At 48.2% G+C, this 21,070-nt stretch overlaps 1 protein-coding gene and 1 long non-coding RNA gene across 3 annotated transcripts in view; one reads left to right on the top strand and one right to left on the bottom strand.

Annotated features, from left to right (window-relative positions):
• The window catches only part of TTYH1 (tweety family member 1), a 63,189-nt gene extending 45,878 nt beyond the window's left edge, over window positions 1-17,311 (top strand). The window contains exons 6-14 of one of the 2 annotated variants that reach the window (XM_083471944.1): window positions 1,474-1,546; window positions 1,869-1,944; window positions 4,715-4,770; window positions 6,134-6,226; window positions 6,403-6,495; window positions 7,855-7,997; window positions 10,154-10,345; window positions 13,987-14,065; window positions 16,146-17,311. In XM_083471944.1, the coding sequence (XP_083328070.1) occupies window positions 1,474-1,546; window positions 1,869-1,944; window positions 4,715-4,770; window positions 6,134-6,226; window positions 6,403-6,495; window positions 7,855-7,997; window positions 10,154-10,345; window positions 13,987-14,065; window positions 16,146-16,226 (886 nt within the window). In that variant the 3' untranslated portion in view covers window positions 16,227-17,311. The remainder of the gene's footprint in view (window positions 1-1,473; window positions 1,547-1,868; window positions 1,945-4,714; window positions 4,771-6,133; window positions 6,227-6,402; window positions 6,496-7,854; window positions 7,998-10,153; window positions 10,346-13,986; window positions 14,066-16,145) is intronic. The other variant, XM_083471945.1, reaches the window with a different exon arrangement.
• On the bottom strand, window positions 6,761-8,306 carry LOC310691864. The gene is made up of 2 exons (XR_014518581.1): window positions 8,229-8,306; window positions 6,761-7,194 (listed from the first exon to the last, which is right to left on the bottom strand). It is a non-coding gene; the product is annotated as an uncharacterized lncRNA (long non-coding RNA).
• Window positions 17,312-21,070: the final 3,759 nt, after the last annotated feature.

The following is a 21,070-nucleotide window of genomic DNA, read 5'->3' as shown; positions in this document are numbered from 1 at the left end:
AGGGATCTGCTTGCAATACTCACTTCATTCGCCAATATCCCAGAAGAGCCCGAGTGGAGAGGCAAAGGAGGTTGCAGACCTCACAGCTGGGGTAGCTCAGTTGGCAGAGCATGAGACTCTTAATCTCAGGGTCGTGGGTTCAAGCCCTACGTTGGGCGAAAGATTAATGTATTGCAGTGGGTTGGACTAGATGACCCACGCATAGCTGTCAACGTTTCCCCTTTTTAAAGGGAAATTCCAAATAGAATTCCTTGCAAGAAAAGGGAAAAGTTGACAGCTATGGACCCACATGGGCCCTTTCAACTCTGCGATGCTATGATTCTATCAGAACCCCATAGAGACCTTGCAACCCGGATGCTTTCCCTGGCCCAGGACTTGATTATTTAACAATGGCAACACCCCCGCTTTCCTTCTCATTGCAGCCTTTGTCAGTGTCCTCCCCTCCCCGCTGCCCAGTGGTACAATCTGGCAATACCGATGTGGCCCCTCCATGTATGAGACCAAATCCCACCACCAAAAAGGCCCTGCCACCATTCCACACCTCTTTCCCACCTCCTGCATCGATGTCTTCACCATTTCTAAGCCCTCTTGCTCACTCCTGGTCTCCCAAGCATTCGCACCAGGCACTCCTGCAGCCGGGTTTCCCGTACACCATCCAAACTTATCAAGGACTATTAGTATTTGTTTGTCAAATCCTAATCGAGCAGCCCTTTGAAGCAAAACCATTGCAATATCCCCATTCATGGTAATTAGGCAGCGTGCTCACACCAGATTGCATCTGCACTAGCCTTGGCCAACCTGGTGCTCTCAAGACATTTTGGACTACAACTCCCATCAGCCCCCTCAGTGCCCCATGATATAGTGATGTCATGTTAGATTCTGGTCTTAGAATCCCATGCCCCGCTTCGCTCTCTAGATGGTCCTCCTTCACTTAATTCCAAATCAGGTGAGCCAGCTTGGATGGGTCACATCCATCAACTGTCCCAATTACATCAGGACATCCCATGGGGGGTGGGCTGCGCTCTCATGCAAGAACATGGTGCCCCCAAACACACAATAACTTGGGATCCAAAAACGTGTGAGATCGCGGCCGGACATGCGTCTCATGCAAGATAGTGGCTCTCACGTGGGTCAAATGACTCACATGGGAGCACAGCCCCGGAAGAAAGCAACCCGGTTTTGCACTGGTACACGTTAGAGGGTATGCTTCATATTCATTTAGCTGAGCCAGGCCATTGCTTCTGCCCCAAAGTCCTGCCCAGACTGCACCACCGTCAGTGCCCATTTGCAGTGGAGTAGCGTGGGTTGTCAGCACCCGGGGCAAGGCAAGTAATTTGTGCCCCCTAACCCATGGATTTGCGCCTCCTAACCCTAACCCCCAGATGTTGCGCCCGGTGCGGCCGGCCCCCCCTGCACCCCCCACGCTACGCCACTGCCCTTTTGAGTGCCTTCCTCTCTCTTTCCTGCCTACAGAATGACTGTCATGAGTTTCCTAGTCCTCATCCTGAGCTGGGGCTCCATGGGGCTGGAGACAGCAGCTGCTGTGGTGAGTTTGGGGCTGTTGTTGTTTTCTGTTAATACATTTGGCAGGGACAGTGCCCAGATCATTATTTATTTCCTTTCAAAGTCCCCCACCCCCGGAAAAAAAAATCTCTATTTGAACCCTCTACATTCTCCCACGCCCTGCGGATCAAAGCTGCCGCCCCCACCATCCCAGCTTTGAGCCTTCTGTTGTGATGCCTATCAGAGTGACCCAAGGCTGTCAAAGGTGCTGGACTCCACCTTCTGCAGTCACACATTTTTGCTTAGATCCTGCTAGCGACTGACTGCAGTCAAAGAGACATTTGTTTCTTCCCCTTTCCCTTCAGGGACTGAGTGATTTCTGCTTTGAGCCAGATGGCTATGTGATGAACACAACCCAAGCCAGCACTGGACTCAGCCCAGGTAGGACTGGAAGTGCCGTGGGGCGCAGAGAAAAGTAAAAGTGGGTTAGCATTTGGGGAGCAGGGCTGACAACTTTCAAGCTGTGCCTTCATTGCAGAAGCCTGATGTGTAGAGGTTCACCAGCGATCATGTTTCTCTCCATGCTGTGAAAAGCTTCCAGTGCCAAATTTTGCAGGTATCAGGTCTGCTGTTAAGGGCACAGGAGCAGACTGGGACTCCCCCCCCCCAGCCCCCCCCTGCTGGTTAGTTGGCAACCCTACCTGAAAAACCTGGCTTGAACTCACACCTGACTTGCCAGCTCAGCTGCAAGGCCTTCCTTGGGCTAATTGCCACTGAACCTATTTCAGGCAATCTGGATTGTCACCCAGACTTAACATCCGTGTCTACCAGAATTGAAACCCAGGGTATTTTGTGGGGCATTCGTTCTCCAGTTGATTCGGTTCTCTCTTTTTTTAACAGAATAAAACTTTATTTAGAGTTCAACAATAACAAGGGGGGGAACAAAGTAGTTGCAACCTCAAATCATTACATTTAACCAATTTTAACATTTTATAAATACTAATAAAGAAATTATACAACATCACTTTTAACTTGCTGAGGTTTTCATAATACACTTTTCTCTCTTTATCTTTTTCTTAATGTTTCAAAAAAGGGGAGACCAAGAAAGGAAACACAAAAAAGAAAAAAAGAAAGAGAAGAGGAAGGGCAGGGGAGTGAAGGGAAGGCGGCAGTGGGAGGCCCCATTAGCTAAAGTGGTGCTTCAGGTTAAGAACAGTTTCAGGTTAAGAACGGACCTCCGGAACGAATTAAGTTCTTAACCCGAGGTACCACTGTATAAGAATGGGAGCCATATAGAGTCAAATGCATGAGGATTAGCCAATCCCCCTTCAAAATCCATAATTATGTGTCAGCTTTTCAGCCAGCGCAATTTCCCATGCTCGGGAACACCCGCTTTGCAGTGATCACTCCGAGGTTACCTTTCCAGCACCTGGAAATGGTTTTTAAATTATTAATAGTCACTGTGCCCACAAGGCACCAGGACCATCATGCAGGGAAGTATAAATCATCGCCTGCTGCAGCCTTGGTGGAAATCCTGCCTGCTCCCCTTCCCAAAGGCAAACCACTGTTATAAGAAATACTGTAAAATTAACGAATGTTAAAATGATGTTGGACTGAAAAGAAGTGGTTTTGGTAATAAGGTTAATAAGAATAGGTAAATATAGATAGTTATATGGATGAAAATATATAGTTATAAGAGGTTAAGATACAGAGTAAAGATAAATGAAAGAGGGTAAGGATTTGCTGAAAAGACTTTGAAAACGGGAATACAAAAGGGGAGGTGTGAGGAGGTCAAGGAAATAAGCAAATGAGCTTAAAGATACTGAAAAATAGATTTATTCTTTTTTTAAATATTTTTTCCTTCTTCTTTTTCCTATTTCTTAGTTATCTGTTTTTTGTATTTTGTATCATTTTTTTTCTTTTCTTTTTTCCTTCTTTCCAGGTTGCTTTTTTGTTAACTTTTTTGCTAGCTTGTGTTTGTTAGTTTTTGTTTGTTTTCTCTTTATGTGTAATTTTTTGCATAATCTCAATAAATATTTTATAAATATATATATATATATATAAGAAAAACTGCTCCCTTTCCCTTATTGGGTATTCCAGAGCCCATATAGAGTCCTTAAGTGTGTTCCCTATCAGTAGGAGAAAATAACAGAGGCCAACCAGAGTATATTTGAGAAGCAAAGCAGCTACTAAGCCTGATTGTTATTCAAGGAACTGTTGCAACAGGGTGCTCACAACCACCTGCAGGAGGCAGGAGGGTCCCAGAACAATGGGGCGCAAGCCCTTATATAGACTTTTGAAATTGCCCACCCTGTAGCCCAAGACCCCCCTCCCCAAAAAAACCTTCATACATACATCACAGAAGGAGGCAGTCTCCAGCAGAAATCCTTCCAGGATACCACATAATGGTCACTGGTTGCATTACCTGGCCATTCTTTTTGTGATGGTCAATACTTTAGTTCCTGAGTCCAGGTCACAGGCTCACCCTATTCATACACAAATATGCCCTTAAGACAGGATTTGCAAGGGAAAAGACAATGGGAAGGCTTTCCCTATCTGCCTCCCTTACTGCAGAGGAATATTTGACGTCATTGGGAGAGTCAAAATGGCTTCAGGATTGCTCTCCCATACTATTTCAGACACATACCGGTAGTTCATATATTTAGATATGTGTGCATTTATGAGTATTTATTCTATATCTGAGACCTTACCATTCTTGTAACACCACCTTAGGCACATAGGGGAGCCTGCGCTTCTGGAGTTAATAATTGCTGCAAGGGGAGGGGAGGCAATATTTGTCCAGAGTGAGAGAAGAAAGGGCGGCCCTTCCTAACTGCTCCCCATAGCTCTCCCCACAGCAGCTACTCAACAATGAAATAAAAACCAAGGCACCGCTGCATGCCATATTGACCCCATATATTGGTGAACTGCAATTCCCATTAGCTCCAGCAAGCATGGCCAATGGCCAGGGATGATGGATATTGTAGTCCAGCAACATCTGGGCGGGGGGGCATGCAAAGATTCCCCACCCCTGCATAAAGTGTCACATGGCCTGTCCTGTTGCTATCAAGGGCAGAGACCCTCTTTTTGAACAGGTAAAACCCAAGTTAGATCAGACAAACACAGGGTCCAGGAGGGGCAGGGGAAAAGCTGGTGCCTTGATAGGGAGCCATGGTCTGATTTCCTTTTCCTTTTCTTCCCAATCCCACAGAAATCCTGCAATACTACTTAACCTGCAGCCAAGACGTCTTTAACCCTTTCCAGCAGGTATGCTTCCCTTAAGCCTTAAAGAAGCGTGCTCCATGTAGGTGCGTGGAGCAACTCTGGGCCAGCCTCTCCCAAATTCCTTACCATGCAATGTTAGAATTGACCACTATGTCCAAATATTGAAAATTAAGAAACGCTCATCATGCAATCTTTGTTTCACTCTCATTTGTGTCAAGAAGGGCAAAGAATTATGCAGGGCCCTGAAACGCCATGGGCCACCCATGTGGTTCAACCATCCCTCTGCTCCCACCACATCCAGCCACATACCCACACAGGCAGGGCTGTCTTAAGCATATGCGGCGCCGGGGTTCAAAGATCCGCCCGGCGCCCCCCTCCCCTAGTTGCCCAGTCCCAGGCGCGCAGGAAGGCGGAGCCAGCCGGCCACCTCAGCATCTCGCTGGCTTGCTCACCCCTGAACTCATGGCGCAGGGGAGCCTGCAGCAGAAGAGCCCGCCATGGTGCTCTAACCGACGGACGGGCTCTTCCGCGGACTCAACTCTCGGGCCCTGGACTCTCAACCTGGCGCCCCTGAGAGCCCAGCGCCCGAGTGCCCTGCACCCCTAGCGCCTATGGGTAAGACGGCCCTGCACACAGGATTCTTCCAAGCATTGCCCGTGCTTTTCTTCACAGCAGTAGGGACTAGAAACCTGCCATTTCTTTCTTTCTTTTTAGCTTTATGTCGGTGCACTTTGTACCATCGCAACATTGTGGAATAAACCAGAGTTCTGCCCATTATGATTTGCTGAACTGAATATTCAGCTGACCCATAATGGACTGGAAAGCAAAAGAAAATCTCAAAAGCTATGTTAGTTTTTTAACCTAGAAATTCAGGGCCGTTTCCTCTTGACACGTCCCCTCAGCACAAATATTTAAACTTGCACAATGGAACGCCCTCCCCTGGTGTGCCTCCTAAATCTGTTCTAGGAGTTCCCAGATTTGCATATTTGGGGAGGGCCCCTCACAGGTGGGGGGGGGGAGAGATTTCCATTGCGCAAGTGTAAATCCTTGCGCTGAGGAGACATGTGAGTTGGATGCAGCCCTTAAGAGATGGCATTGAGATGCAGATCCACACCTTATATTTAAATCCTGGGGATCCTGGAATCCTGGGGACTGTAGTTTCTCCCCCACAGAGCTGCAATTCTCAGTATGCTTAACAAACTAACACTCCCAGGATTCTTTGGGGGAAGTCAGGTGCTTCCAGTGCGTGGTGTGGATTTGCCCTCAGTGGTTTTCTGCACAAAGGATAGCGTGGCATTCAGCCCATGAGCTCTTGTGTGGCTACAGGCCTTGCCAGAAGAACTCTTGGATGTCTTGTGAAGTTTTCTAACCCAACATGCCCTGTGCTCCTCCCGCCATTTTGCAGAGGCTCACCATGTGTCAGAGGGCACTCTCCAACATACATTCTCAGCTGTACGGATTGGAAAGAGAAGCCATCCCCCATTTTCCAGCAGCTGAGGTCAGTAGGAATGCCCAGATAGGAGGGTGGGGGGGGCAGAAAAACGCTGGGTGCCTGGACTCTTGGTTCTCTTGGCCCAGAAAGGGATCTGGTGGGTTAGGAGGATGAGGGAAGGGGAAAGGGCTGTGTAATCCAGGGCTACTGGATTCTCTCCTCACGTCCTCTGTGCATTGCAGAAAAACATCTTATCCATCCAGAGCACTTTGAACAACACAGAAAGCAAATTCCATAACCTTATTGCTCTGCTCAACTGCCGGGGACTTCATAAGGTAACCGACACACTCTTATTCTTCCTTTAAGTGATCCACTGACACTCACTGGGCCCTCCACTGAACCCCTTTCTCCCTACTTGTCCTATACCTGTCATTTTTCTACGGCTGCATACCAGTGAAAGATGCCTCTGAATACGAATTGCTGGGAACTACAAGACAGGGAGAGCGGCTCCTGCACTCAGGACCTGCCTGTGGCCTCCCCTTTGGGAACTGGTTGGCCACCCCAACCCAGAAGCAAAATAAATAAATAAAGACCCCTACGTTTTATTCTGGAACAATTACTATTATTTCAGCAGTTTTGTCGAATACCGTGTCCGTCATTCACAGCACGCACAATGCTGTTGACGAACGGTGGCTCTCGTCTCCATGGCCTGACATCTCTGAAGAGAGCTTCCAAATTGATCCATTGTAGTACATCGGCGCAGCATCATTCAAACTGCCCAAATTAAACTTCATTCAAAGGACCGAATGTGTTTCAGCCAAAATCTTGCTCGGCAGCTGTTCCGAACATCCAACACATTGTCTCGTGACAATGTTCGGAATAAATTATTGCTGGCTAATAACCCAGGGCGGTCAATTGATGGTTCATCAAAAAGGAGCCAACGATTATGAGAATGGCCTCCTGATAGCTGGGAATCTCTTTGTATGTTTGAATGAGATGCCCATGGGAGCTTAGAGAAGGTAGCATCCTGCCAGCTGAGAAGAGGAAGAGAGAAACAGGAGTTGGTAGTTTAGTCTTCAGCTGGTGGCTCTTGGCCTGATCCAGGGTGGGTTGCAACAGGAGTGCTACCACCAGGGTCCTAGTTAACCCCCCCCCCCCTAAGAATCTTAATGTAGGTCCTGCAAGCTTGAAGTCTGTCCAGCCCTGCTCTAGGGAAACTGAGTTTAAGAATGACCAAAGAAGCTATTGAGAAGAGCATCTGGGCAGGCCCATTCTCCTGTTAACCCTGCTCTCTGTGTGTGTGTCTGTGCGCTTGCATGTGCCTTCCTCTTTCTCCTAGGGCCTTTTCAGTACTGGCCCAGACTTGGTGGAACGCTCTGTCCCAAGAGACTAGGGCCCTGCGGGACTTGACATCTTTCCGCAGGGCCTGCAAGACAGAGCTGTTCCGTCTGGCCTTTGGTTTGGACTCAGTCTGACCCTTATGTTTCCCTCCCCTTATGGTTTTGATCTATGGGCTACTTTTAAAATGAGGCTGCATTTTAAATTGTATTTTAACCTGTATTTTAATTTGGTTTCCCCCCCCCCCATTATATTTTTATTGTAATTTTACTGGTGTTAGCCGCCCTGAGCCTGGCTCTGGCCGGGGAGGGAGGGGTATAAATAAAATTTATTATTTTTATTTTTATTTTTATTAGGACTATGTGGATGCCCTGAAAGGGCTGTGCTACGATGGCATGGAAGGGTTGCTCTTCCTCCTCCTCTTCTCCTTCCTCTCTGCCCTTTCCTTCACCACTGCCGTCTGCAGTTTGCCCCGGGCGTGGAAGAGGTTCCAGAACAGGTGAGCACCCACAGCCTTGGCGTCTTCGAGTTGGGCATCAGATTTAATGCAACTTTGCAAATGGACCCATTAAAGTTTATTATCCCACAGGGGCGGGGCGGCTGCTGCCCTATTTGTCCAGACATCATCTTATGTTGGTCATTTGTTGACTTTAAAAAGCTCCCCCGCCAAACAACAACAGCTCACTTTTGCAAAACTTGAACATATGAAGTAGTCTTGTACTTATGTCACCTGGTTGGCTAGGATGCTTGGACCGGATGGGCCGTTGGCTGGATCCATAATGCAGATGCTGTTGGACTACAGTTCCCTTCACCCGGACTATTGGCCATGCTGGCTGGGCCTGATGGGAGCTGGAGTCCAGTTGCCGGGGGGGGGGGACAATGGGACAGGGCGATGGCTTTCATACACTGCCTTTGGACTTCCCAAAGAAGACATCTGATTGGCTGTTGTGAGAGGCAGGATGCTGGAATGGATGGACCCCTTGGTCTGATTCAATAGGAGAGTGAACTCGGACCTTTTGCATATGTACGGTGTCCTCCAAGGCTCAGCTCTGGCCCTTCCTCTTGCTTTCCTGCCAGATCTGCCTGGAATCGACACAAGACAATATCACCAAGGCAACTATCTGCAAACAAGCAATGAACGTCCATAAAAATGGCAAATGTAGTTTCTTTCCCAAATGGGTTTTATCTTAAGCAATAGCAAACACAGTAAATATAGAGTTCACTCGTAATATACCAGTGGTTCAGCACTTGGTGATATTATCTTGTGTCGATTGCAGTAGTCTTTGTATCACCTCCCTGTTCATTGTTTTATCATTAAGATTTGCCTGGAGGTGATTCTTATTTGCCACAGAAAACCGGACAAGTGGCTATTTGCCTTCCCGATCTAGTATTTATTCCTGTGGTCAGATTTTATGTGCAATTAAGCAATGAGCAAATATCCGAAAGGCAGGTTGTACATCTTGGGAGATGGATAACTATCAGCCAGTCGGGCTGTAGCATCAGCTAGGTGTGTGGTCGTGTTCCCATGCAAAATTGCAAAAGGGTACTTGGCGGTCAACTTGTGGCCAGAGGCATTCTAGCTGCAGCATCTGACATGCGGGCTGCAGCCTGGTTGAACAGGCAGCTTTCTAACTAGCTTTTATGTCCTGTGCATTTAACAGTCTGTGCAGGCATTTAGCGAGTGATTATACTTACCTCCATTCTGTGAAAAGCTTCTCTTGCTGATAAAGAAGCCTCACCGCCACGGCCAACCTATGCTCTGGTCTAGCAGCAGGGCCAAACTAGAGATCATGCTATTCACACTATTGTGCGAATGGGTTTTTTTAAAGGAAATTGCAGGTACAATTGGAACCTAGTGCAGGGGTAGGGGAATGTTAACTCCTCATCCCTTTCTTCGATCCCAGTTCAGAACAGTTTTTCCAGGTGTTGGGGTCCCCATTTGGAGCAGGACCGCAGTGGATCAGGGCTTTGCCCTTTGCTAGCGTCCAACATTTTCCGATGCAAAACGTGTGTATTCCAGGACATGCTCCCAAGTGCGTCATGTGACCTGCACCTCGCCCTCGCCCTGGAAAAAGTGCTTTTGGGGGATGTGATCTCACCCGGTGCTCAAGAACACATGTTTTTGGGTGCCGCACGGGATTGTGGCCCCGAAAAACACTTTATCGGGGCGAGAGCATGGCCGCCATTTTTTCTTTGGCCCTTGGAAGGTATAGAATCCTTCAAGGAGAACAAAAGACATTCGGTGGAAACTAAAGACGCTATGCCTGTGGCTGAGGATAATTATTTGAACCCTTCCAATGGATATGGGTGGGTGGGATGGGAGGGAAAGGAAAAAATTGTACGGGAAATTTAAAAATTGGAAGGAGATAATATAATGTATTCAAAAATCCCGAACTCGAATAATAATAAAAAAGATATAATAATAAAAATATTTTTTTTTTTAAAAATAGAATCCTTCAAGGAGAGAAGCATTCTCTGTAAAGTAGGACACATGGCCTGCCATGAGCCTAGTGGTACAAAAGAGGACCCCGCTCTCTTGCTTCTTGAGTACAATTGTGGGGCCACACCCTTCTTGAGAAGTCAGCCACACATCTGCCAACCTTGCCCCTCACTCTCTCTCTCTCTTTTTCTCTTTCTCCTCGGATTCCCGTCTAGGGACTCGGACTACGACGACATGGAGGACGACGACCCTTTCACGCCCCAGGCACGTAGGCAGCCGACGGTGCGCGCGGGGGGGGCCGGGCCCACCCTGCCCGGCTCCTATAGCCACTGTTCAAGCTGGGGCAGCCGTGGCAGCCTGCGCCTCTCAGCCCCCCCCATTTCCAACGCCCCCGTCTCACAGTACATGTGAGTAGCCCCAAGCGCCCACCTCCCAACCCCCCCTCCCCGCTCGCTCGGTCACGGTGCCCCCTGCGAGGCGGGAGGGGCTCGGAGCAGCCAGCAACCGGCACAGATCCGAGTGCGCGAGTGGCGGGGGGAAGGGAGGGCAGTCCCTACCCCTCCCTCCCAACCTGCATCTGAGTGCTTCCTCTCCCTTTCCTTCCTCCTCTCCTCCTCCTCCTCGCCTACTGCTACTGCATCGCCCTCATTCCCAGTCGTGCTTTCTTCATTTCTCTACCTGCCATTGCTCATTCGTTTCCTGTCTCCTGCATGTCATTCCTGTGTTCTAAAGCCAAACACACGGAGAGATGTTTGTGTATATATGTGTGTACACGCACACTTGCACACACTTGCACACACACCAGTCTCCAACAGCAAGAGCACCCAGGGGTTCCAGTACTTGCCCTGGATTTGGCATGACTTTAGGATATATGGTTTTATTTACACATATATACCACCTGAGCATAAGGGACGCGGGTACCGCTGTGGGTTAAACCACAGAGCCTAGGACTTGCTGATCAGAAGGTCGGTGGTTCGAATCCCCGCGACGGGGTGAACTCCCATTGCTCGGTCCCAGCTCCTGCCAATCTAGCAGTTTGAAAGCACCTCAAAGTGCAAGTAGATAAATAGGTACCGCTCTGGCGGGAAGGTAAACGGTGTTTCCGTGCGCTGCTCTGGTTCGCCAGAAGCAGCTTAGTCATGCTGGCCATATGACCCGGAAGCTGTACGCCGGCTCCCTCGGCCAATAAACGAGATGAGTGCTGCAACCCCAGAGTCAGTCATGACTGGACCTAATGGTCAGGGGTCCCTTTACCTTTACCACCTGAGCATAAGATGGGAGAGCCCAAAGCATTAGCACTCTGATAAGGAAAAAATCCTGGGGTGCAGATTTACTCCACTGCCCAGCTCGTCGGGGTGCCACTCCCTGAGGGTCCCTCTAGTCTGTCAAAGGAAGGAGTCTCCGGCCAAGTTAAAGAAGCAAAACAGTGGTCAGTAGACCTGATCTTTATTTGTTGCAACAAGATTCAAACACACAAAGAGTAGGAACCCTGAGCATGGGGTTGCATGAACTTTTAAGACTTATCCACCCCTTTCCCATAATACACTTATAACAGCATCATCAATACATCACAAACAGGTCATAAAGAGGGAGTGGTTGTCATGTGGTGATGCGAATACGTAGCTCACCCTGTTCATCACCCCTATTTCCCCGACACCTTTTAATTACCCAATTGCCAAAGAACAATAAAACTATTTACACTTCTCTCTTCCTGAGTTACGGCTTTGAGAGTACCTGGTTCAGATACCCTCTGGCTTTAACAACTTCAACAGACCTTTCTTCCCCATTAGGTTTCCAGGGATGTCCCCAAAGCCATGGCTTTGAATTCAGCACACAGAGCGAGCCACGCCTCGGTGTCTCTTTTTGGCTTCAGATCAGCCTGAAACAAAAGACTAGCTCCCTGGCTTATTGTTCTCCTGCCCCGTAGGATGGCAGGGCATCCACCCAAGTGAATGGGTAGGAGGCTTCCCCTCTCCTGAAAGAACATCATCACCAAACAGTCTCTATGTGAGCCAGCTTGGTGTAGTGGTTAAGAGCGGTGGACTCGTAATCTGGTGAACCAGGTTCGCTTCCCCGCTCCTCCACATGCAGCTGCTGGGTGACCTTGGGCTAGTCACACTTGTCTGAAGTCTCTCAGCCCCACTCACCTCACAGAGTGTTTGTTGTGGGGGAGGAAGGGAAAGGAGAATGTTAGCCGCTTTGAGACTCCTTCGGGTAGAGATAAAGCAGGATATCAAATCCAAAATCTTCTTCACCAGATCCTTTAGACATGTGAACAGGGTGAAGTGAGAGGATGGATGATAACAGGATGCCTGACTTAACGAAGAGGCTGGTTTAACCCGTTCAGCAGTTCCTTCTGCGGACAAACCGCAGCCTTACAAATACAAAATCGCATGCGTGGTTGAGACCCAAACCAACCCCCACAATCCTTTATATTTCAAAAGCTGCCCCTCCTCAATCCAAACCTGTATCCATTAAGTGCCACCCATGGACGTCCTTTGCCATCACCACCACAATCCAGCCCATATCAAGCAGTTTTCCATGGGAGTTGTGGATAATGAATCCTTTAGTTTCCTTCACTTCTCTGTCACTTATGTGTCCTGCTCTCCCATTCCCATTCCCACTCTTTTTGCACAGGAATTAGCCAACAACTGCTTTGTCCCAGCACTCATTATCACCCCTTATTCCCACCCCAAGACGGAAGCTTTCCCAAAATCCAGCTTTCCCAAATCCAAATCCCAAATCCAGAGAGGCTCTTCTGGCGTGGACAGCATAGGCCTCCCTCTCCCTTTTGCTGCTCCTTTTCTCACCCAAAAGCTTCCCAACGTAGGGTAAACTTCTCAAACAAACATTCTGTTTTATTCTTCTCCTTCCCTCCTTCTTGTGACCCTTTTACTGTTCTGTTTTGCTACTGCCCTGGCCCAACATCTGGGGCAAGATTCAGATCGGAATGTGCTACAAATGCCGCTTTTAAAAAAATTGAAGCGACCGGGACCAGATTTTTCTTAGATCTGGCTGATTCAGTTAACCTGGGTTGTGAATCCTCTTTGTATAGTGGAGGGTTAGGCATTGCTCTCCTCCTACTGTGTATGAGTACAGTATCGTTTCCTCCATCTTGTCACCTTCCCAGGCCGTGGCCCATCCCAGTTTGCCACCTAAGGGAGCTGAGGCACTACTTAAAGCAGGGTTTCCCAAACTTGAGCCTCCAGCTGTTTTTGGACTACACTCCCATCATCCCTAGCTAGCAAGACCAGTGATGAGGGATGGTGGGAATTGTGGTCCAAAAACAGCTGGAGACCCAAGTTTGGGAAGCCTTAAAGCATTGCTCTTGGCTTCTCCGCCCTGGAGGGCAGGGAATCCGAGCAGCAACGTGGCACGGAAAAATACCCCCGGCTTTTGCCAAACTCAGCAGGAGCCAGGGCCAGACTTAGCAGGAATCAGCATTGCTGTCCGGCTTCTCTGCCCGGGGGCAAGGATGACAAGTGGCAATTGCAAACGCACGAGCACCTCTCTCTCGGTGGCAGCAGCAGAAGTGGTGGGACAGGCAGAGCGTCACCCCTTGCCCTTCTGCCACCTGAGGCAGGCACTTCACCCTGCCTCTTGGGTGGGCCGGCTCTGTCCCTCCCTTTTTCTGAGAAGGAAGTATTGCACACGCTGTGCCTGTGCATATGAAACCCTGCGAGTGGCGTTCTCCCATTAAATTTTCAAACACATCTCTACGATTCCATGGTTCTATATATATATGACAGAAGGAGGGAATTCGTCGACTCCAAAACACAAAGAGCATCCACAGCCCAGGAAGGCGTATCAATCACGCCTTGGTGAAACAAGGATCTGCCTTCTGGTTTACGGCTTCCTGAATTGTGACCAAAATAAACCGAGAACCATATAAATTGCCTGCTCTCTGGGAACTTGTGAAAGACAGGCAAAGTAGAGGCTTTTGAGTATCTGTGAGAGTGGATTTGACCTTCCAGTTCTGGGGTAGTGGTCTGCGGAGGGAGGGAGGGGGGGGACCTGTTTTCAGCTTCTTTGTCGGTGTTGCTTGCAGGAGTCAAAGCGCTTCGTACAGTGGCAGTCCTCGATTTGAGAGCGTCCCCCTCATCGACCGCCATTCCCCACCCCCTTCGGTAAGTGTGCAGCTTTGCACGGGGCCCAGATGTGGCACATCTGGGTGATACACAGCGGGCACAGCGGCTGCAGAACAAACCACTGTAGTTTTGTGGCCATGGTTGTGCTGCAAAAACAGCAGAGGGGGGCCTATTGAAAATCTGGTGAGCCAGAATGTAATAATAATAATAATGATGATGATGATGATGATGATGATATTTATTTATTTATTTATTTATTTATTTATTTATTTATACCCCGCCCATCTGTCTGGGTTTCCCCAGCCAATCTGGGCAGCTCCCAAATGAATATTAAAAACACGATAAAACATCAAACATTAAAAACTCCTCTTGCTAGAACAGGACCATATACACACAGTGGAAAGCAAAAGGGGATTGTGTTTGCTATTACTGTATAAGCAGTTTGGTGCAATTGTACAGGAATTCTGCATGGAATAACCACTTGTCAACTGCCAAGAAGACTGCATTTTTTAAAAAATAAAATGGACCTGAAGGGTTAAACAAAGTCTCCAAATATAGAATGCTGGGTTGAGGAATAGGTATACTCTGTGGTCAATGAGCACATCACGTATAAAAAGGGGACAGGAGGGCAACTTTGGATGCTGCTAATAACCTGTACAACTACAGTTGTCTGAAGAAAGGGCCACGTGATGCAGAAATGACAGTAAGAGCTGTTCGACAGTGGAATTTGCTGCCAAGGAGTGTGGTGGAGTCTCCTTCTTTGGAGGTCTTTAAGCAGAGGCTTGACAACCATATGTCAGGAGTGCTCTGATGGTGTTTCCTGCTTGGCAGGGGGTTGGACTCGATGGCCCTTGTGGTCTCTTCCAACTCTATGATTCTATGATTCTATGATTCTAAATGCTCAGGCAATGTTCAGATATTCTGCCTGCTCGTTTTCCCCAACCTGAGTCCTGCTTATCTGCCATATGCATTTGCCGGTGGATAGAGAACAATTAAGCAGTGAAGAGATGGCAAGCCTGTGGCACCCCTGATTTTGCTGGACCACATTCATGCACTGCCTTTAAAGCACATCTCCCCCCACCCCTGCCAAAGAATCATGGGAACTGTAGTTTGCACAGCTAACGATTCCCAGCAACTGCAACTAGCTACACTTCCCCAGATTCTTTGGGGAGAGTCATGTACACTGGTACCTCGGTTTAAGAACAGTCCGGTTTAAGAACAATTTGGTTAACAAACTCCGCAAAACCGGAAATAATGTCCTGGTTTGAGAACTTGACCTTAGTCTAAGAATGGAATCCGAACGGTGGAAGGGCACCGGTGGCAGGTGGCCTCAATAGGGAAAGCACACCTCGATTTTGTTATGTACTGAGTTGAATAGGATCCAAAATGCAGCAGTCTGATTGGTCCTAGAACAATAGGATCCAAAATGCAGCAGTCTGATTGGTCCACAGGAGCCACCCAATCCAGCTCCGGGTGAAAGTGAATCTGCAACCTGATTGGCCTGCAGGTCAACCCCGGAATTAGCCAATCACGTGGGGCCCATTGTGTAAATAATGTATATAAAGCAGACATTCTGGGGGAACTCCCATTCCCCTTCACCACTATGAGCTGAATGAAGAGCATGAAATCCACTCTCGTCTCCAAGTATATTTCAGATTTAAGAATGGTTTTGGTTTAAGAATGGACTTCCAGAACAGATTAAGTTCGTAAACTCAGTGGTACCTCGGGTTAAGTACTTAATTCGTTCCAGAGGTCTGTTCTTAACCTGAAACTGTTCTTAACCTGAAGCACCACTTTAGCTAATGGGGCCTCCCGCTGCCGCCGCGCCGCCGGAACACGATTTCTGTTCTCATCCTGAAGCAAAGTTCTTAACCCGAGGTAATATTTCTGGGTTAGCGGAGTCTGTAACCTGAAGCGTCTGTAACCTGAAGTGTATGTAACCCGAGGTACCACTGTACTTTAAAGGTGTGGCCGTGTCCCGAGAACTGACCGGAGCTGGGAGTCCATTGACATCTGCAGGGCCACAAGTTCCCCACCTGCAGCTGCTCCTATTGCTGTTGTGATATCTCTCTTGGGTAATAATAACCCCGTTACTCTGTGTCTATGTATCGCCCCATAGTATTCTCCCAGCATGAGAGCGTCTTACGTCGGTGCTAGCGAAGAAGTGGACCTTCCCTACCGGACCGGATTCCTGCCCTAGATGAACCCCAGAAGACCCCGACCCAACCCACCTCCATGCCACCCAACTAACACAGAGCAGAACCCAAAACACACACCTCTTTCCATGAGGCTAGCCACGTCGCTGCGTCTTGTCTGCCCCCCACCCCCTTTCACTTGGATCTCTTCTTCACTCATTTCATTTGCCTGCCTTCTGTAAGAACGCAAGAGAAAAGGAGAGGGGAGCAGTCATATCTCATTCCCATGCATATATAGGAATTCATAAATATATATATTAATGTCCCGTGTGCGAAAATATGGGGCATTAATAGAAGCAGGAGTGATGAGTGAGCAAAAGGCCAAGGAAAGGGGATCAAAGAAGGAGAATGTAATAGAAAGAAGGAAAAGGAAGGCAGGACAAGGGTGAGCCAAGTCAAAGGCCAAATGGGTGAATAGGTACCTGAATGGGGGCTTGTCCGCACTTAGGTTCCCTCTGCTCCTGCCAGGCCCCTTCCATGCTTTAGAGCCCTGTGTCTGAGCACCCTTGCCCCTGCCGTTTCCCCGCCCAGTCGGAGCAAACAGCGACCCATGGGAAAACCCGAATTACTCAGACGCTGAGCTTCTAAGTCCCAACCTGTGCCTGGAAAGCACAGGCTAAAGTGTGGATGAGCCCCGAGAGAAGGAATGGCAGGGAACAGCTGGCGGTGCGTAGATAGATAGGTAAAAATAGAGCGAACAAATGGACATTTATATGCAAACGAGGGTGTGCAAACGAGAGCCAGCGAAGGAGGGAAAGGAGGCAGGGGCTGAAGGAACGAAACGAGGGGTAGGCTGAAAGCGCAGGCGGGCGAGGGAGGCTAAAATCCGTGCTTGAGATATGGGAACTGCTAAGCCACCCAGCGAGAGACACTCATCCCTGCTGCACCCTCTCACTGTGGGCACCCCAGACAGGTGGGGCGCACACTGCTGGCCCCAACAGGGAGATCCAAGGAAAGAGGGGAGTCCAGTAGGGGCCCAGAACCAGCCCTGCTCCCCACCAGCCTCCTTGCTCCGAATTAGAGCCCCTCCCAACACTAACAAGCGTTTGGAATTTGCCCAGTTTAAAAATAAAAGGGAAACTTTATTTTACATGGCGTTTACGTATGATTTTGTGTGTGTGTGTGTGTAGTCCTCCGGGTCCTTCTGGGACAGCCTTCCCCAACCCCTTCCAGATGTTTTGGACTACAACTCCTATCAACCCCACTTAGTACTCCTTTGTTGGTGAGTGATGATGGGAGGTGTAGTCCAAAATATCTGGAGGGCCCCAGCTTTGGAGAAGGATGTTCTGCAGGCTTTGGGAGCCTAGTGCAGATGAAAGAACAGGGCAGAATTTAATGATCTCCCTCAAGTTTAAATTCTGGAACCCCTTTTTTGTTTTGCAGATTTGGCATCCTAAAATTTCAGCCGCTATTTGAAATACCTGTCCTGTAGAACTGTACAGGACAACAATACAGTAGAACTGTATTGACAGGGGGGTCTGCGACAAAATGTTGCCGTATCTATCAAGTTAGCATTCCATGGCTATTTTCCATATTGATTGGGCTATTTGGGGCAGGGGGAGGGAAGTAATCCCCATAGCTGTTTTTGAAAGACTTGTGTATTTATCTTATTGATTTAAATCTTGCCTTTCCAGAGGAGTTCAGGGCAGGAAGCAATAAATGATAATAAAAACACTTTAAAAGAGATGGAGATGCTGAAAAAGGGTGGTCCTCAGTCAGTGCTGAAAAAACATGAGAGGTGATGCCTATCAAGGGAAGGGAATGAAAAAGGTAAAAAAAGAAAAGGACCCCTGGACACTTAAGTCCAGTCAAAAGACGACTCTGGGGTTATGGCGCTCATCTCGCTTTTCAGGCCAAGGGAACCGGCATTTGTCCACAGACAGCTTTCCGGGTCATGTGGCCAGCTTGACTAAACCGCTTCTGCAACGGGGCACCATGATAGAAGGCAGAGTGCACGGAAACGCCATTTACCTTCCCGCCAATGTGGTACCTATTAATCTATTTGCACTGGCATACTTTTGAGCTGCTAGGTTGGCAGAAGCTGGGACAGAGCAACAGGAGCTCACCCCGTCACAGGGATTCGAACTGCCGACCTGATCGGCAAGCCCAAGAGGCTCAGGAGTAAGTGCCACCACACCAGAGGTCTATGTGGAATGGACCTTCTAATAAGATTATATCTGCAGGAGACCTTCACCTCCAGTGATGATCAGGTATAGAGTACTTCTGCAAACCAAAATTCTGACACCTCCCTCTTGTTTCTCAGGGGCCCATTCTGGCTCCATTTCCTGTGGGCTCCCACAACCTGAGCTCAGTGTTAAAGGAACCAGTGCAAAACACACAGTGAACTGCAAATCAGGAATGGAAAATAAACTAAAAATCAGCTAGTGCAACCTGGATTTTCAAAGTTTAGAATTAGGGCACACAGAAACAGAGGCTTTGAATTATGCACCCCGATTCACTGGGTGTAGGGGTCTGGCTTACATTTGTTGCTGTACAAACAATTAGCATCCCCTCCCCAGCCTTGGGCAAGGCATCTTTTTAAAAAAAACACACCGTTGAGAGACAGCAGAGACACACAGGAGTCCTCTGCAGCCAGCTGCTCCTCTATCCCAGTGATTCAACCAAGCTAAATTTAGTGAAGCAGCAAAAGGTCCAAATGCGCTTGCACCTGCTGTGATAATAGCTCCTTTTTCGCTTCTTCTAGAGGAGATGAGGATGTCGGGCAATTCCTGTTATTGAACCCTCTATCATTTCCCCACCTTGCCCAGTCCGTGATGGCAGGGGGAGGGGATGGATGCCTTGCTTCATTCCTTCTCAAGAGTGTGCCCCCCCCTAACCATTTTATTTTCATTTAAACGGTCAGGGGGTGACCCAAGTGAAAAAGAGAGCGGGGCTCCTGTTTAATACTTGTGCAGAAAATAGAAGATTTTGCCAGGCATGCCTTCCCATGCAAGCTGATATTCCCTTTTCTGCACTAGTGCTACTCAAAGGAGCCATCAGCTGCGGGTCTGTGGCAACTCCACCTCAGCCCAGGTTCAGACGCTTCAGGAACCAAATATGGTACCAGTGTCTGGTACATGGGGGGACTGCCAGTCCACTTTATCAGGTAGTTTGAGAAGCACTGTTCTGTCATGGAATTCTACTCATTGTACCAGAGCAGAACTCCGACATATAGTTAGCAGAGTAAAAAACATGTTGCAGGATTCCCAAAAAATAGACCAGAGGCAATTTTATTTCATCCAGCAGAACTTTACTGCTACTGAAGGCAAATGAGCATAATGGTCACAAATCCAATACATTCAGGATTGGCACTGTCCATAAAACATCCAGTTGCAGCAGACTTAACTTAAACTTACAATAACTTATAATAAGTCTAAACATTAACACTATAGCATACTATGTACAGAACACCACATCAGAAGGAAAAGAGATAGAACGAGAAAGTGAAACCCTGGCTCCTTCTGGCCTTCCTTTTATAGTCAGCATGATCTTGACAGAAGAGATAACAGAACCAGCCAGCTTCTCTGAAGGAATAACCCCAAACATCATGAACCTTCTGCTTGTTTCTCACAGAGAAGCTTCCAGAATCCTCTTGAATTAATTAGAATAGGAAAGATCTCTACACATCAGATCACTTTCTGTACTAAGGAATGCAAACGGACATGTTCTACTACACAACGGCTCAAGGTGCCTTCTCAACTGGTCAACCTAATGGCCTCCCTTTCCAGTTTGCTTCTCTAGTAAGATGCATGTATGTGGTTAAAAAAAAGGAACAGAAACAAAGTGGTCCCCATGTTGTTAATGGGCATGAAGCTCATTGAGTGATCTTAGGCCAGTCAGTCACTCATCTGTTCTACCTCCCAGGGTTGTTGTGATGATAAATGGGGAGGGGTGGAAGAACCAAGCAAGCCACCTTGAGCTCTTTGAAGGAAAAGGTAGGTTATAAATATAGTAATAAGGGTGGGCCTTGGGCGTCCTACCTACGAAGACAGGAAACACATGGGGATCTTCTGCACATGTATAAAAGGTCACACTATCTTCATTATTACTTCACCTTTCCCAGGATAGAATACAGGACGTGCCTATTGAGGTTCTGCCCATCACACAGCCAGAGGAGCCTTGCTAAGAAAAATGCTGGCAATTCAGATACAGTGGTACCTCTGGTTACATACTTAATTCGTTCCGGAGGTCCGTTCTTAACCTGAAACTGTTCTTAACCTGAAGCACCACTTTAGCTAATGGGGCCTGCTGCTGCTGCCGTGCTGCCACTGCACGATTTCTGTTCTCATCCTGAAGCAAAGTTCTTAACCCGAGGTACTATTTCTGGGTTTGCGGAGTCTGTAACCTGAAGTGTATTTAACCTGAAGCGTATGTAACCCGAGGTACCACTGTATATCATTTCTTCATCTCGTCCTCTGTCATCCGCTTCTCCTTGTGCCCTCAATCGTACCCAACATCAGAGTTTTCTCCAAAGAACGAGCACTAAAACAGGAAGGAGGAAGCTGTTGCCCTCCAGATGTGGACTCCAACTCCTATCACCCCTTACTATTGGCTATGCTGGATGGGGTTGATGGGAGTTGAAGTCCAATAGCCTCTAGAGTCTAAAACCATTTTAATGTCTATTAGCGACCCTGCATGTTTCCATTTTGATCCCATTCGTCGTCTCAGGGGCAGTACCTACTTGGCACATTTTGACCTACCAACAGATGCGGGGGGAGGCGGGGATTCGAACCCGCTGCGCAGAGCCAAGAAGCGGTGCCTGTGCCTCCCTACTACCGGACTTGCGCAGACCTCCTCCCCTCAGCGCCGCAATAAGACTTTTGACTGACAGGACGAAGCGTCGAACGCC

This window comes from Podarcis liolepis, assembly GCF_965112155.1.
Source record: "Podarcis liolepis genome assembly, chromosome: 13".
NCBI lineage: Eukaryota > Metazoa > Chordata > Lepidosauria > Squamata > Lacertidae > Podarcis > Podarcis liolepis.
This window is presented reverse-complemented; position numbering and strand designations above follow the sequence as displayed.